This window comes from Metarhizium robertsii (assembly GCF_000187425.2).
Source record: "Metarhizium robertsii ARSEF 23 chromosome Unknown MAA_Scf_16, whole genome shotgun sequence".
NCBI lineage: Eukaryota > Fungi > Ascomycota > Sordariomycetes > Hypocreales > Clavicipitaceae > Metarhizium > Metarhizium robertsii.
Window position 1 is genome coordinate 43,254 of NW_011942156.1, and position 16,768 is coordinate 60,021.

The following is a 16,768-nucleotide window of genomic DNA, read 5'->3' on the forward strand; positions in this document are numbered from 1 at the left end:
TCTACAGCGCGTATACGAAATTTTTCAATGCCAAAAACAGCATTCCTACATCGTCACGACCCCTCACGACGGCACTTGATTCACGTCCATTTCATTAACGACGGGGAATTCGTCCCTCTGCACAACGGGCAAAGCGTTTCAGCGCCGGGCATATATATATATATCCCCCCCTCCCCTTTTTCCCGATTTTTACACCAGGTGGGAAAAGCCGCATCACTTGCCACCCGCCCGTCTCATTCACTCGACATTTGCGCATCTGCATACCCGGTGTATTTTGGTGCCGGGCCGGCGGCGAGGGCACGTCGCTGCGGCGGCGCCTCATGATTTAGCGAGATTTACGATACCATGTGCATTCACCCTAAGCTATTTTTTGTTCCTGTACATATTGTCATTTATGGCGGCAAAAGAAGGACGGGTGTATTTTATTTCCGCAGACGCAACTAGTTATGAAATACCACACTGCGCTCTTCCTAGCTCTCGTGCAGCACCAACATGCTAACCGTGATGGCTGGCTTGACGTCAGTGTCGCTTACTCGTAACACTGCTAGTACTTGCCGCACTGTGATTGTTCCGGGGTCAGTCTTAGTAGCCCCCGCTATTGCACGAGGATTGCGCACATGTCATGAACTACACCGTCATTTCCGAACTGTGGGACACGAAATTGCGTAGTGGACATAAGTGGCATGGTTATGAGGAAAATGTCCAGCATCAGATATATACGCCGACTTGGCCATGTTTTGATTATATTGCTCAATTCTACTGCATCCTTTTCCGGTCATCTCATGACCCAATTGTGCCTACCGTGCGGCTCTTTGCGGTAATTGCCACCTCCACCTATCCCACACGGTTAACATGCGTAATACCTGTGTTAACAGCGCACCCGCTCCATGCTCAATGCTCAATGCTCAATGCTCAAATACCCGGGCTCATTCATTTCACGCGACCCCTCTGACTAGTCACATTTTGTACTGTTTCATCGATATTCCTCTCCGTTCTGCCTCGTCCAACAACCCCGTCAACCCCCCACGGACCACTCAGCGAATATACTGGGCAATGGCCTCCTGCTGTTCTGGGGGAAGTCTCTGGGTGATGAAACCTTCAATAGCCCCACCGTGTCGCCGGTTGGCTTCAACCATGTACTGCTTGACCCACGTCGTCACGTTTTGAACATCAGGGAAGTCGTCGCGAGCCAGGGGTCGACACGTGTTGAGAGCAGTATATGTCATGCCGAATCCAATATCATCGACTGAACTCTCCGTTATGATCTCGTCGCCTTGGCCAGCGGCAACAGCGGGAGGGTTTGCGAGCAGGGACAGCAGAATACGGCAGCTGTTGGCCCAGCCTTTCATAAACTTCTGCCCAAACACCTGTGAATCGCACAATGTCTTGGTCAGTGACACGACTGCCGTTTTGCGGTCAACGGGCTTGGCGAGCTTCTCTGTCTCAGCAAGCACAAATGGTGGATACACTTGAGCAAATGCACCTGCATCCAGCTGGTCTGATTGCTTGATGAAGAAGTCCGCACCATAGCCGGCTTCAAGTCTGGCACTGACCAGATGATAGAAGCGGGCGAAACGGATCTTGAACGAGTCGGCAGGAGACCCCTGCAGCTTGGTGTACAGAAGCTGCAGAATCGTGCCAAAGTATTTGTCCAGCGCAGAGCTATGGGGTCGAGTTAGCTAACGTATCTTGTCATGGACTAGAAGCTGTTCCAGGGCAACACTTACGGCTCAAACGAGTTGACAATGGCATCCAAAATGTCAAAGGCCTGGACTTCGGACTTCTTGAATGCAAGCAGTTTTTGGAAAATGCCAAGAACAGCTTCCAGCTGATTGTTCTGAATAACCAAGCTTGATGCCTTGGGAATGACAGCAGATAACAGACGAACGCAAGCAGGAACGTTGCCACGGGTCTCCCACAAAGGCGCAGCCAGAAGAGGGCCCAGAAGACTCTTGAAGTTCTCAGAAACAGCGTCTGCGGGACTTGACTCGAGAAGCTGGGCAAGAATTTGGAAAATGTAAGGAATGAACTCGGTAACATCTTCAGTAAGGATCAGATTAAATGGCTCCCACAGCTTCTGATTGAAAACCGCGGTATTGGCCCCAGAGCAGTATCGTACCAATGCACCCATAGCCTCGAAGTGATAGTAGTAGAACCTTGGGTTGCTAGGGTTGTGCTTCATGACGTTGGTAATGAGAATAAGGTGGGTCAAGACGTTATCTAGCATTGGCGCGGCACCATCCTTGATGACGATGAGAATTCTCATGACGCAGCGCATCAAGAACTCGTTTTCTTGCAACTTGGCGGCATTAGTTTCGCGCTCAATCAGCTTGAACAAGTGGTTAAGAAGGTCCTTTGCAAAGGGCTCAATGTCGGTTCGGGGGAACATTTGATTGCCCACATCATCGGCCAAGAATAAAACACGTTCAACAGCAATTGCAGCGTACGTGTAGACAACATAGTTGGACGAGTTCATGTTTTGAATCAATGGCGGTAAAGCGAGCGTCCACTGTTCCTTGGACAGTTGACTGCGGAATGTGTAAAGATATTTAATAGCATCAACTTTGGAGATGGGCTCCACCCCCTCGCTCGCCATGAGATCTGCCGCAATATGCTGTTCAAAGAACTCGACAACATTGACAAGTGGGTTCACAGTCTTGACCCCCTGTGCGGCGGTGACAGCTCCCTTGGCGGCAATAGACAAGAATAGATAGACGGCCGTGTCCTTGGCCTTCCAGTCTGTCTTGCCCTGGTCAAGATAGTGGGTGATATACTTGGACACCGCGGTTGTGACGGGAGTCTCAAATTTTTCTTGCAATTTTCGCAAGAAATCCGTGGAAGACCGGCGTCTTGAGTCCGTATCTGAACCCTCTAGATCTCGTCGAATAAACTCGATGGGTTCGTCTTCGAACATTTCAATGTCTGATTCTCTCAGGGCAACATTAGGCAAGATGACTTTTTCGACAATTTGAGACAAAACATTCTCATTGTTGAAAACAGCAGCGTGCTCAGCTGTACCGGCGACCGCGGTCAGGAAGTGTAAGCTCTTGCTCACGAGGTTGTCATACTTGGTTTGAGGCCCAACTGTCGATAGTAGGTTCCACGCGCTCGTAATAAAAGGTGCGCAGTATTTCGAAAAGTCCTCATCATACTTGATAGTATAAAGCTCCAGCAACTCGCAAATTCCTGCCTTGGCTGTGTCGACAATACTCGCCTCATCGTCATCATCTGTCTCGAGCAGCGGGTTGTTATAGGTCAGGTATTTGTGGAGAAGCTCAGAGATACTCGCAAGGTTCTCTTCAAAAATCGGGGGAAGGTCGTGAGAGGACATATCATGTAGGATCTTGATTTGCATGTCGAGGGTCTCGAACCACCCCTTGAGGGCATCTTTGTCGTTGGCATGCGCGGCGATTTTGCTGTCAGTAGTCTAGGCGATGTGTCAGCATCCCAAAGATAGTGCTACACTTGAACAACTTACCACCAGCAACTGAACAAAAGGCTGGCCGAACGTGGTGATGACGTGGTTGATTTCGATATACAACTCGTTGGATCGATTTAGAGGGCGCCATCGGTTAAAAATCGAATGAGCGACTTCGAGGACGCCGACATTGACCTTGGGATCCGTGGTAGAAAACCGACTAACCAGTTCCTAATTATTCAGCTCAGCAAAAGCTCCCGGAATACGGCGACATGGACAGATCGTACTTGGGTCAGCGTATCCCACCGCCTCCAAAAGTCGGAGTCTGCAATGACGCTGATTGCTTCGCCCAGCTGTTTCTGAACATTTGGCGGGCTCGAGATCATCAAACCAATCAGGCGCTCCTTTATTATCTGAACCTCATCCTGTGAAATTTTGTAGTTGCCTTCCTCATCCTGAAAAACACGTACAGCTTTAGTATTTCGATCGAGGGTCGAGGTGGGGGGTCGGTACGGGCACGCACCACGTAGTTGGAACGTATGAAGTTCTTGAAGGCCAAGGAAGCAGCGAGTCGGGTATTGGGGGGAAGAGAGTCGGAATTGACAATGTTCAGCAAGGTGAGCGAGTATTGGGGCTTGGTGGCCTCTTGCTTCAGAGCATTCTCGGCTGTAGATGTGTTTTGTTTATTAGTACTGGAGAGCGGGGCAACGGCAAAGCAAAGAGAAAAAAAGTCAGGACGGAGGAATCTGCCGTACCTTTACGGTGCTGGGAAGGATCAAGGGTTGCATTCAGCAGCTGAGAGATTTTCCCAATGTCGGCCGCCATGGTGAGACCTCGTGGAAGAGAGCTGCACTGTGGTTGTGACGTTTGGAGATGGAGAGAGGCGGTAGTGTTTGTTGGAAACAAGAGATGTGATGTGGAGGACTTTCTGGCGTTGCGCAGCTGTTCGCCTTTCCATGGCGACGGGGCGACCAGGGTCAACCACGGGTTGCGTGTGGGGAGCTCGGATCAGATCAACGGTACGGAGAAGACGGGGTGCGCTTGCACGAAGCTGTGTCGGTCGTGCCATTTTCATCTAGAAACTGGTGGATAGGGAGACAAGTCCCATATCTTCCCCCGTATGCGCTTTTGATGGCCTTTTTTTTTTCAATATTGTATAACAGTTCGTCCTGCAACTGTTTATATTAGCGTCTTGTGGATCTCGTGGCTCTGCCAAGATCAAGCCCGCCCCGTCAACTGCCTACCTGCCTACTAAGTAGGTATACATGCATAATAGAGTACACAAATGGCGAATAAAGCATAATTGACATATTGATCACGGCATCAATCATTCTGTTGCCCTGCAAAATGATCAAGCTTTCAGTGAACGTGGAACAGGAACCGAAGCTTGTCGGTCCCGCCACAAAGAGCAATCTTGGCGCTAAAGCCCTCGAATAGAAAAGGTCGGGTGCGAAGCAACACTTGGCTGCTCGCTCCAGCCCTACCCTATGGTTCAATCATCTTGAGGTCAGAAAGACAGTGCACTACGGGGCGCTTTGTATACTTACTTTAAGTACTTAATACTTTAGGTATCGTCTGGTTAGCTTGTCGAGCGGCCTGGCACCTGAACTTGACTTGCGGTCTGGTTGGCATCTAAGGCCTTACGATGTACCGTCAACTGGTGCAAGTGTGTCAACTGCTAGGTACGTAGTACCAGCTACGTAGGTCGTTGACTTGATATAGCCACGAAGTCCAGCGGATTTCAAGACTCAGTACTCGACAAGCAGCCAGCATTGAAGCCTTGAGACCAGAGAAGATGCTGGTATCATGTCATTAGGCGGTGCGATGCCCAGCTGCCTAGCTCCCTACCAGACTACTTCCTGTAGGTACCCAGCCCCCCCAGCTTAGATGCTCTGTCTGCAGATGAGGTCAGCGAGCGCAGAATCTTCACTGAGCTTCAATGCAGTAACCGTCATGGTGGGGCTCTCCCCATCCTCCCTTCCTGCACAAGCCACACTGCATGTACTGTTCCAGCCAAGCTGCATGGCTTCTGCCCACAATCGCAGGTACTGGTACTTTCGGATAAGTGCCAACCAGGACTCCCGAGTGCTTCGCTTCATAGTGGGTAAATATGATCCAAAAAGCGACTGCATCGCATCATCACCACTTCCGGTCTCATCGACATTTCCTGCCCAAACCTTATCCTGTTTCTCCTACATCCTCGCCAATGCTTGTCCTAGCAAGGTCAATTCTGTGTTCGACTTGAAACCGGTTTTTGGCCAGCTTCGAAGTATATTCCGTCGAGTTTCGTCGTCGTCCCAGTCCCCGTCCTCAACTTGGCGGAGTTCCTATCCACGGTTCGGGCTTCGTCCTAGGTTGCTTTCATCGGTTCTTGGTGCGGCTCGCGGCTCCCTACGCCGTGTATAACTGCCGCCTCGATCTTGAATGCAGTTTTATGTTCAAAGATCGTCTGGGCTGATCTCCAGGTATGCAATCTACGTCTAGCCACGATGGTCCCTGCCGTTACCGGCAATGTTGAGTTTTTCGCCCGAGCTTGCTGAAGCGTGGAGTTATCGCAAGGTGGTTGTCTGCCTGCCACGAAGAGCGCAAAGCTGGACTTGGTTTGCCTGGTTGCTGTGTCTGCCTTGCTAACTTGTCACACAGTCCCAACATTTCCTCCACCACTCCTCTCGGCAGACGAGCACATGTCCCCGCAGCCAGAAGATGATCCTACTTCTCCGGATTCGACTCGCCCCGGTGGCCTGGCTACAGTCTTTCGTACTTTAACAAATTCCAAGGCGATCAAAGCCCCGCCTCCTCCTTCGAACCCGTCGGCTGCCTTGCCTCGAGCCGAGCTCATCAATGCCATCCCAACAAACTCCCAGGGGCTGTCCACCAACCATATGGATGCATTTGAACAACTCAAAAACGGCAGCCCTAGCGAGAGAATCTCCGCCGCGAATACCTTAAAGTACGCCATTACTGAATATCCACTGAATCCGATTCTGGATATCTGGTACGCTGCAAAGGACCTCATCGATCCAAACAACCCAGCTTCGACGAGAGCTGCTGGCTGGGAACTATTGACGGAATGCGCGAAACATGCATCTTCGACCGATTTGGAGCGGAAAGAGTACTTTCAAACTCTGTCCGCATCTGCTAACCCCGAAGACTTCCATCTGCAACTTGCAGCTCTAGTCGACCTGACAAGCCGTGGCCGTGTGCTGGCTGGTTTCGACTACGATTTATTACCTCTTCTGACGATTTGGCTGCAAAATGCGTACAATGCAGCCCGTATCGCGAGGAAAAACTCTCATCCTGGCCGCGGTGCCGGCGGTTCTTCCAGGGCCAAGACTGCAGCATTGGGCGAAGACAAGAACTTTGCACAGTTGTTTTTGTTTCTATTGGATGTCATCAAATTCAGCTTCAACACGGCTGACGAGCCGGCCGTTACCGATCTAATTGACACCACACTCACCATCTGCATGAATACAAGTCAGGAGGATGACTTGCGCTCCTGTATCAATGTTCTAGATGCAATTGTGACCTTTGGCTCTATCCCGCAGAGTAAACTGAAGGACTGTGTTCAAGTTCTCAGTTCAATCTACTGCATGGTTCCCAACTTGCAAAAGAACTCGTGGCACACAATTGCTAATCTATGCAAGTCACACAATGGCCAAGCGACGGTTCGAATCATGCTTGATATACTCAGAAATTTGCAACCTGGCGTCAATGAAAAAGACTCGAGTAGAGAAATTCGGGGAAGTTTGGCTGTACTCCAGAAGCTGCTGTCGAAGACGACTGAAAAGGGCTATCCGTCGGTTCCGTATGCATTACTCGTTGATGGACTGTCGAATACGCTCAAGGCCACAAAGTCTTTACGAGTCTACGCCGCGGTCTTGCAATTGATTAATTCCCTGTTCGACGATGGACTCGGCAACATCCACCGTCTCATCGTGGATGAAGATTGGTCGACTTCTCTTGACGTTGCGGCTGAGTGTTACCGACGTGTTCATGAGGGCGCTGACGGACAACAAGGCATTCAGGCCAATGACGAATCTCTGGAAGCTGTGGTTGACCGCGAGCTCCTGACGCTCGTCCGACGCCTAGACACTGTCATCAAGGAGAAGTCTCGCGACTTTGTACCCCGACAAACAATTGTCAAATTCTTTACTGATGTTCACAACCTACTGCCAGATGAAACAGCCAAGACTGTTCTGGATTACTTTCAAGAATTTCGGTGCTGCTCTCCGTCTGATTTGAGGTGGGAAGAAAACCTGAATCTGGTGTTGGAAGCCTTCTTCAGTAACCGCAGTCGAAGCTCCGACACAAGACTTAGGGCCCTCCATGCCATGATGGACGCGTACGAGATTGTCGACCTTGTTGGTGATGGTGCAGAGCAGAACTTCATTCCGAGGATGGCCAAGAGCATACTGCAAAACATTGCTGAAGAAGGTGACGTTTTGGTACTCGATGCCGTCATGCCACTAATGGTTTCTGTTGTTGTGTCATGCGACATGGAACTTTTTGACTTTGTTATTGATGCTTTGAGAGCCATAGTTGTTGGCGATAGGCTCAAGTCTCCCATATCACCTTCTGTGTTGTCAGCTACGATTTCTCCAACAATTATGGACGCAGCTACGCCCGGTCTCCGACAATCACAGTCTCCTTCAAATGTCGTTACAAGAGGTTACGTCAGAATGTTTCTACGACTCATGAACTCACATAGCTACAAAAGTGTGAAGTTGTACAATACCGTGGTCGGCATTGCTAAAACGAATCACTGCGAAACTGACGCCAGGCTAACGGCGATGAAGCTTTTGTTTCGACTACGCGCCGATTGGGCCAACAGAGTCTTTGTCACGGATGACCTTGACAATATTTCTCTGGCAACTGCCATGTATCGTACAGACGCCTCGTTTGCCAAGAAGCAGGCCGAGGAAGCAGCTCAGTCTCTTCGTTTGTCAAGAAGCGATCATGGCAATCAGTCCCGATCGTCCCGAGGGGTGTCTCTAAGCCAGTCTCAGCATCAAGAGCGAGGTCATCCAGTACGAACACCAAGCGGGGCCAAGACCATTGCTGCAAGATACCACCAGCTTTGGAGATGTCCAGACCCGCAGGCCCTGCCAGAACGAATCCCTAATCTCATCAGTCCCGTGCTCGTGTCTCATTCGACAACGACTGAACCCAGCGACGAGAGTGAAGATGCAGACGAAGCCGCATCGCATGTACAGCAGCAGCGCAAACCATCAGTGCTTAATATGACAAATTGGCTTGATGCCGTGCTCGATATATTACAAGGTAGTGAATGGGAGATCTATAGCTTCGCCCTCGTCCACCTGCCGTCACAACTCAGCAATCATGCCATATTCAGAGATGTAATTCCACAGATTCAAGAATTACGTCGAATTATTTGCGATCAAATACGAACGAATAGCTTTCAGGAACCTCCATTCGTATCTGGTCTGCGACGAGCTGATGTGGCTATATGTCTCTTCCACAGCCTGACAATGATTCTAAGCTACCACGAGCACTTTGGCAAGGGTGACGAGGATGAAATTGTAAAGACATTCATTCTTGGTATCGGTACCTGGGAACGTACCGCGAAATACTGCATTCACGCCTTGTCGATATGCTGTCACGAGCTTCCTCTTTCTACTAGCAAATCCCTTGTTCAAATGCTCAATCAAATGGCAGCAAGCATCACGCAGCCTCACGTGTCAGTTCATATTCTAGAGTTCCTTGCCTGCCTGAGTCGGCTACACAATGTATACGTCAACTTTAGAGAAGATGAGTACAGAATTGTTTTCGCAATCTGCTTCCGCTACCTGGAGTATGCAAGGGACAAACGACAATCACATCGCGGCAGCCACAACGGTGAACCTAATGCAGCTGGCGTGTTTGGTGCTGCTACTGGAGAGCCCACGCAGACTGGTCCTCCCTCCGAGGAGCTTCCTCAATATGTCCATGCTTTGGCGTACCATGTGATTTTATTCTGGTTCCTGGCTCTCAAACTTCAGGATCGCGCCACGCATGTCTCGTGGATTGTCAAGAAGCTGTTTTCTGATCCTGATAGCTCTGGACAGAATGCTGATGAGCAAGCTCTTACCTCGATCGACTTCATGCAGAGAGTCACGTATGCCGATGTGGACGAGTCTTGTGAAGATCCGTACTTTACTGAGGGTCGATTCGGACCCATTGTGAAGAAGCAATGGATCATTGGAAACAGTATTGTGACAGTGAAACAGGCGACAATATCGGGTTGGGCGCAAATCATCAAGCGACAGCCTTCTGGGACGTCGGCGTATACGATCCGGGAGACCTACGCGACGCCTCCACCACACCAGGTCGAGAACCACGTTGACGTGAGCCGAGAAGGCCAGCCGACCAGCAATTCTATTCTCCCCAGTCATGTACTGGTTCAACTTATGTCACCTGTGCCCCAGAGCTTTGAGTCCGCACGACCTATTCCGTTACCGGATGACGATGCCGTTGACCGTGCAATCAGGGTATTTGACCGAAGCTCCAGCGTGGACAGTCATAAGGTTGGCGTTATATACATTGGGGAGGGGCAGGATAACGAGGCCGAAATCCTTGCCAATGTTTCTGGCAGCAGTGATTACACGGAGTTCCTGAACAATCTTGGAACGCTGACAAAGCTGAAAGGTGCTACCTTTAACACGCAGGGATTGGATCGAGAATACGACTCTGATGGCCAATACACGTTTTGCTGGCGTGACAGGGTGACAGAGATTGTTTTCCACGTTACGACTCAAATGCCTACAAACCTAGAACGCGACCCACAGTGCACTCTTAAGAAGCGACATATCGGCAACGACTTTGTCAACATAATTTTCAACGACTCAGGCAAACCTTTCATGTTTGATACGTTCCCTAGCCAATTCAATTATGTTAATATCGTGATAACGCCTGCGTCGCGGGCGTCTTTTATCGCAACACGGACGACGGATAGGCCTGGGGCTACGTCTGGACAACCATTCTACAGAGTTCAGGTTCTGAGCAAGCCTGGCTTCCCGGAAATATCGCCGGCATCGGAGACAAAAATGGTATCTTTGAATGCGCTGCCTGGTTTCATCCGCCTCCTTGCTCTGAATGCTTCGGTGTTTTCCCATGTCTGGAACGCCAGAGAGGGCGGCGAGCACATCAGCTCTTGGAGTGGTCGGCTCAGGGAGATTAAGCGTCTCCGAGAGAGATACGGACCGAAGACGACGGCAGCCTTGGTTCCGTCGCCGCCGCCGACCTCGTCCTCGCAAAACCAACCCTCTGAGTCCTCCCGCCCAAGCAGTAGCGTGCGGGACAGCTTCAGCAGCTTGCGTCGCACCAGCGTGGCCACTTTCTTTACCAGCACCAGCGAACAGACGTCCCACCGGTCCTCGTCGCTCTCGACCGCCCCTACACATGACACTGAAGTAGGGAACGCAAATGGAGGAAACCCGTTAGTGGAGTCTGTCGACTTTTCGAAATGGGCTTGAAGGACATTTGTCTTTTGACGTTGAACCATGTCAGGGGCGAATGATCTATGTATGATGAACTGTTTTTATGTACTTTTTTCTTTAGAGGCGTCGATCATAAGGAAGGGGGAGGGTTTTACATTTGGAATGAAAAGTTTTTTCGACATTTCTAATTCAGCTAAAGGTTGACGTTTTGCTTATTTTTGGCATACCCCATTTTAGTATAGTTATTCCCCGGTTTTAATAAGGGAAGCGAATGAAAAGACAGAGGAGCGTCAAACAGGGACGAGGTAGAAGGGCGGTAGGGAAATGCCGAAAGCTGCACTAAATTATAGGCATTTTATATCGTTGAAATTTTGAGCGACACGGTTGTTCTCACGGTGATGCTATCCTGGCTGAGCCTCAATTTATTGACGGTGTGCGTTCAAATACGGAGTATCCTAGTGTCCGTTCCGGCAGGACCCACTCGCCCCACTCGCCACCGCAAATCACGGCACGGTACCAGACAGTAACACGCGCCAGACATGGAATCACTCAACGCGTCAAGTCTAAACTTGATCGGAAATATTGACCCAACTAGTCTCACGTCAACTCACGGGAAAGCAAATGGGTTCAGCTCCCCAAGGGAGCGGGAAAGTTGAGTCGACTTCTGCGGCGGCTATGCCCAAACATTTTTGGGCGATAGCATCCTGTCGGTGACGTTACAATGGCGGACGACAGCATTGATGCCCTTATTGAAGACATGGTCAATGGTAAGAAGCCATTCCGCCATCGAGCTCTTGACCCGAAGCTCACCAAGCACCAGCGGCAAAACTCCCCGCCAAAGCTCGTGCCATCAACATCAAATCTACTGTCGCGTCCTTCTCTACTTTTGCGTATGAAGAAGGCATTGTCCCTGCCGCCCTCGACCGGCTGATCGACCTAGTCACCATCCCTAACTATCTCGATCAAGCCAGTTTAGCATCCGTGGTTCGGAACCTGTACCCAGCTGAGCGGGTGTCCCCCAATGTTGTGCTCCATGTGGTATCGGCACTGGGACATGGCGCGCTCAAGGCACCGCTTAGCCTGCAGGCTGCGCTGCTGAAATGGCTGGTGATGGTATATCATGTGTTGGAGACGCCAGCCGTCTTGGCGCAGGCGTATTCAGTTTTATTTAATTTGCTTGATACTGCTGCTATTCGGTGCGTATACTCGGCTTCACGACGCTCCAGGCTGCAGGGGTGGACAACTGACTTTGCTGACTTTGCGTGATTTCTTTCAAGGCCGCAGCTGGCGCATTTATTGGCGTTGATTACGAGGAGGAAGCATGTGAGACCATTCAGGATTCAAGCCTTGTGAGTAACTGTGGCGCGGACGTGGCGAAGACGTAGTTACTAACTTGACCAAGGTTGAATCTATCGAGACAGACTGGCAATGACCCGCCATTGGTGGGCTTGTTGAGGGTGTTTAAGGATTATTACCCCGAAATTATTGTGGGTGAGGCCGTTCGAGGCAAGGCCTCTGCCTTCAAGGTAGGCTTCTTTTTGGATGGGCAAGGTGATGTGCGTGCGTGTGCTGATGAACACAGCACCCCGATGTCTTGTGGCGCTCCAGGCTGGCTGAGATTCAAGACGCCCACCGTCAACGCGCTGCGGAACAGAGACCGACGGGGCCTCAGAGCGGATTCAGGGTTAATAGACCTGTTAATCGGGCCCAGAGGAACAAGGCCGTGCCTATTGTGCTGACGTCTCATGCGACAGAGGTAAGAGAACGCCCTGTTCAACCTCGCTGCGGGACGAGCTGTTGCTGACATGGGGCCAGGATTCCGTCACACTCGAAGAAGTGGAAGATGTTTCCAGCTTTGTAGCCAAAATGGACAAGCTGGAGCTCCCGAATCAACTTGTTGCCGTACTGGCTGATCCCCTCTTACAAAAACTGCTCATTCTGAGGCCAAATCCTGAATCTTACCAGCGAATATCAAACTGGCTCAGCGCAGTATTCCAAGAAGTGATGGCGGGAGACGCAGATGAAGCAACGTTATGGGAGGTGCTCGAGGTGGTGAGGGAGTTTGTGGTTCAGACCAAGACGATTCCGCCTCTGCTTCTAAGCTTCTTCAGTCAGTTTTTCAACATTTGGGGGGGCGAGGGGAAGCGAGATGTTTGTTTTGACATTCTTGGCTTTACGCCCTTCCACGACTTTGGAGGTGCGCATCTACAATTTTGATTCGGCCGTCGAGCCATACGACTGACATTGTACAGAACTACACCGACTCATATTCCAGCCTCTCGAGGCAGCTGTGCAATATTTTGCACCCAGTTCGCAACAAGGCCTTTTGCAAATGTACACGAATCTGCTCAGACAGTGGACGGCCATCTTGCAAGCAAGCGACACCATCCCCGAGCACGCCAGCGCGACAATCGCCTCGCTCGTCCTGCACACAAACACGCTTGCTCTTACCCTTTTACAAACATCCCCATCCGTCACAACCGACGCCTCCATCCTCGACTTTTACGAGCAAACCACGCGCGTAATCACCGACGCGAAGCTCAAGCGCTACATGCGCATCGAGCTGCCCCCTTCCCCGCTCATATACACCTTCCTCTTCAACAACTCCTTGGCCACCGTCTCCCGCATCTGCTTCATCCTGGCCTGCTACAAAAGGGGCATCGAAACGGCCGTGGCCACCCGGCCCCGAGCTCCAGCCACGGATGCCGCACCTCGGATCGACTCGCACACCTATGACCGGCCCTTTGTCAACCTCTTCAACGGCTACATCATGGACGTGTGCAATTTGTTCTGGAGGAACCGCGGCTTCAACGACACCGACACCAACGCGCAGGCGTGCACTCTCTCGCCCGCCACGATCAACGCCCTCGCGGCGTACGCCGTGTCCGTCGACCGCGCGCTGCCGCTCACCTCCTTCTTTTCGCTCTCGCACTCGCCCGTGCTGTGTTACCAGAGCATAGAACGCGTCCGGGACCTGGAGGACGACGCGATGGAGCACGATGGTGAGATCAGGGTGCGGCACGGCGGGCCCGTGACGCAGAGCACTCTGACGAGGCTGGCGAATGCGGGCGGAATGAAGCTCAGCTGGCAGGACTACCGGATCGAGGTCCTGAAGAACCTGGCGGACAATGGGTTCCCCGGCATTGCGGAGCTGTTGAAGAATGCCATGACGGTGCTTAAGAGGTCCATTGATGGTAGGTTGAGCATTCAGGGGACGCCGATGCAGCCGTAGTTGTTGTATTTTTCTTCTTTTTTTAATTTACGACAAGGACACGACGTGGGGCATGACGTGGGCATGACGTGGGCATGAAAGCACAGAATATCCGGGTTCATGTAGGATATACAGAAAAACAATGTATTTGTACGTGTCCCTAGTTGAGGGGACGTGGATTAGATCCCTGGTTGACAAGATGGGTATCAATGTATGGCATGTACGAGAAACAGAAAAAACAAATCCAACAAAAAATATGTATGCATGCCCTGCCACCGGGCAGAGTTGAGTCGTGCCGCGTCTCCGGAAACCCCCCCAATTCTAAACGCCGCTCACCGTTGAAAATGCGTGAGGCTGATTTCTATGCGCCGATACAATGCAGTTGAGTGCCGCTGGTCCTTCCCGCTACGCCCCTCCCCCTCCACACAGCGCCGATGGATTGCAAACCGACGCAGTAGTAGAGTGCGCACCCGGCCTCTGGCTGAGGCTCTCGTTTTCCACCCTCGCATATACATGCACACGACGAGTCCTAGGCCTCTTTCTGCCTGGACTCGTCGCCGTAGCCGCCGATTTTGATGCCGCCAAAGCCGTACGTCTTGCCCTCGGAGCCGAGACGCAGCTGGGTGCGCGGCCCGCGGGCGCGGAGGTCGTCCTTGAGCCAGGCCAGGACCAGCTCGCCGAGGCGGCTGTTGCCGGAGCGGCCGACGGTGCCGTCGATGCTCTGCAGCATGGTGTCGGCCTCGTCCCACTCCTTCACGGCGCCGAGGTGCATGTGGACGAGGTGCGTGGGCCAGCCGGCCAGGTTGTCGAGGATGTGGGTGGCGTAGACGATGGTGCAGTCGCGCGACTCGGTCTCGCGGCGCAGCCAGGCGAGGAAGTCGGCGCGGCTGAGGACGTCGAGGTCGACGGTGATTTCGTCGAGGAGCAGCACGGTCCAGGGCCGGACGAGGCCCATGGCCAGCTGGACGCGGCGGCGCTCGCCGTCGGACACGGCGTGCATGCGCCAGGCGGTGTCGATGTCGAGCAGGGCGACGAGCTCGTCGCGGCGCTGGGGGAAGGCGTCGCCGCCGACGGAGCGCAGCAGCTCCGGGACGCTGATGTCGCTGCGGACAATGGGGTTGAGCACCCACTCGAGGCCGAGGTAGGTGACGCCCTCGAGGGAGTCCTTGAAGGGGTCGACGCCGCAGATGGCGATGGTGTTGGAGGGCGCGAGCCGCTTGCCGGCGAGGAGGCGGAGGAGCGTCGTCTTGCCCGCGCCGTTGGCGCCGATGAGGAGCGTGCGCGAGCGCGGCGGCAGGTCGAGCGTGATGTTGCGCACGCCCGTCGAGTAGTCGGGGAATGTGTACGAGAGGTTGTTGACCTGGATGCGTGGTGGGCTGGGCATTTTGGCGGCGGGCGGGCGGGATGACGGTGTGGTGGTGAGGAGGTGTGTGGTGGAGGAGAGGAGGCGGCAGTGGTGGTTTGACATGGGCGCAGCCGTCGGTGGTCCACATGCAAGGTCGAACGACGTCGGTGTCTGCAGATGGAGGACCTAGAAGACATGATATTACGTAGGTGAAGGTGCTTACCTGCTGGTATCGGTTAGGGTTAGGGTTAGGAGTCTATAGTGGAGCTAATATATCAGATAAGTACTCCGTAGCTAGCTCGGATAAAATAGCGAGACCTACTATGTATCATAAGTATTATGAACAGCCTCAGCCAATATCGACAAGGCATTGCCACACCCCACGATTCCCTTGTTCCCCGCACTCTACCTGCCTCACCCACTTGGTGGACTAAAGGCACGAGTCGAGGAATCATGTTGGCGCGCTCGTGAATGCTGACCTGCGTACTTGTCAAGGAACCTGGTTCTTCATTTCTGTCGTTTCATTCGCCGTTTTTGTTGCTTTTACGTAGGTATTAATTTATGCTACAATGCCAACTTGTATGTATTTCATTCTCCGTTCATGCTTTATGCGCCTGGAGCGAGTTATGCGCTCTACTAGTCTCCCCCCGCACCCTACAATCATCAATGCCATGATGTTGCCGCCGAGGGCCGTCCAGATGCCGGTATTTTCTCGTCAGCGGCGTCGGCGGGGGTGGGATCAAAGGAAGCGCCGTATGCACATACATACAATCAATGCGTCAAGGGAAAAATATCCGCACCTGTTGGTGTGTCCACTTTGACTAGCGGGCCTACTACTAGTACTACCATTGTGTTTTCGGCTAAAACATGTCACTGGCTGGTGCGCATACAAGTTTGTAAACGTCAATCCGGTCTGGTCTGGTCTGGCGTCTGGCGTCTGGTGGCGCCGCGATGTGCATGCCAGAGCTTGCAAGCTCCAAGGAGGGTAGGGGCCACACTCACACATGCAAAACGTGGCTGGAGAGCATGAACAGATATATGAGCACTCTCCACGACAATTCAGGCGTATTCCCTTTGAGTCAGCGCGGTAGGGTCCAGCTTTCGTGACGAGCAGGGCTTTGGCCAATCCAAAAAAATCAAAATGGAAGGTACAAGCCGATAATTGCCATATTTCACATGCAAAGAGCTACATGACACTTGACTTGTCGAATTTTTACAAGCTTGGAACCTTTTGCACGCTATTCCGTCACCAAAAGCTCCCCGCTACTCCGTGCAAAGTATCGTAAAATACTTAAGTACAAAAAGTAGCAAAGTGGCACCGGGTGGCGGTTACAAAAGTTGGCACCTGGGACCTTGTG

At 52.1% G+C, this 16,768-nt stretch overlaps 4 protein-coding genes across 4 annotated transcripts; 2 read left to right on the top strand and 2 right to left on the bottom strand.

Annotated features, from left to right (window-relative positions):
* Positions 1–1,034: 1,034 nt before the first annotated feature.
* MAA_09982 (chromosome segregation protein Cse1) lies at positions 1,035–4,243 on the bottom strand (the record flags this gene model as incomplete). Its single annotated transcript, XM_007827980.1, has 6 exons — positions 1,035–1,662; positions 1,728–3,427; positions 3,479–3,649; positions 3,706–3,873; positions 3,942–4,084; positions 4,174–4,243. 6 exons carry the CDS (start codon positions 4,241–4,243, stop codon positions 1,035–1,037), a joined length of 2,880 nt encoding a protein of 959 aa, XP_007826171.1.
* Positions 4,244–6,102: 1,859 nt separating this feature from the next.
* Positions 6,103–10,890, top strand: MAA_09983 (tuberin; the record flags this gene model as incomplete). The annotated part of the gene is made up of 1 exon (XM_007827981.1): positions 6,103–10,890. One exon carries the CDS (start codon positions 6,103–6,105, stop codon positions 10,888–10,890), a length of 4,788 nt encoding a protein of 1,595 aa, XP_007826172.1.
* A 685-nt stretch (positions 10,891–11,575) lies between these two features.
* On the top strand, positions 11,576–14,086 carry MAA_09984 (Mis6 domain-containing protein; the record flags this gene model as incomplete). The annotated part of the gene is made up of 6 exons (XM_007827982.1): positions 11,576–11,621; positions 11,675–12,050; positions 12,257–12,380; positions 12,437–12,610; positions 12,670–13,051; positions 13,107–14,086. 6 exons carry the CDS (start codon positions 11,576–11,578, stop codon positions 14,084–14,086), a joined length of 2,082 nt encoding a protein of 693 aa, XP_007826173.1.
* A 508-nt stretch (positions 14,087–14,594) lies between these two features.
* MAA_09985 (ABC transporter-like protein) lies at positions 14,595–15,449 on the bottom strand (the record flags this gene model as incomplete). Its single annotated transcript, XM_007827983.1, has 1 exon — positions 14,595–15,449. One exon carries the CDS (start codon positions 15,447–15,449, stop codon positions 14,595–14,597), a length of 855 nt encoding a protein of 284 aa, XP_007826174.1.
* Positions 15,450–16,768: the final 1,319 nt, after the last annotated feature.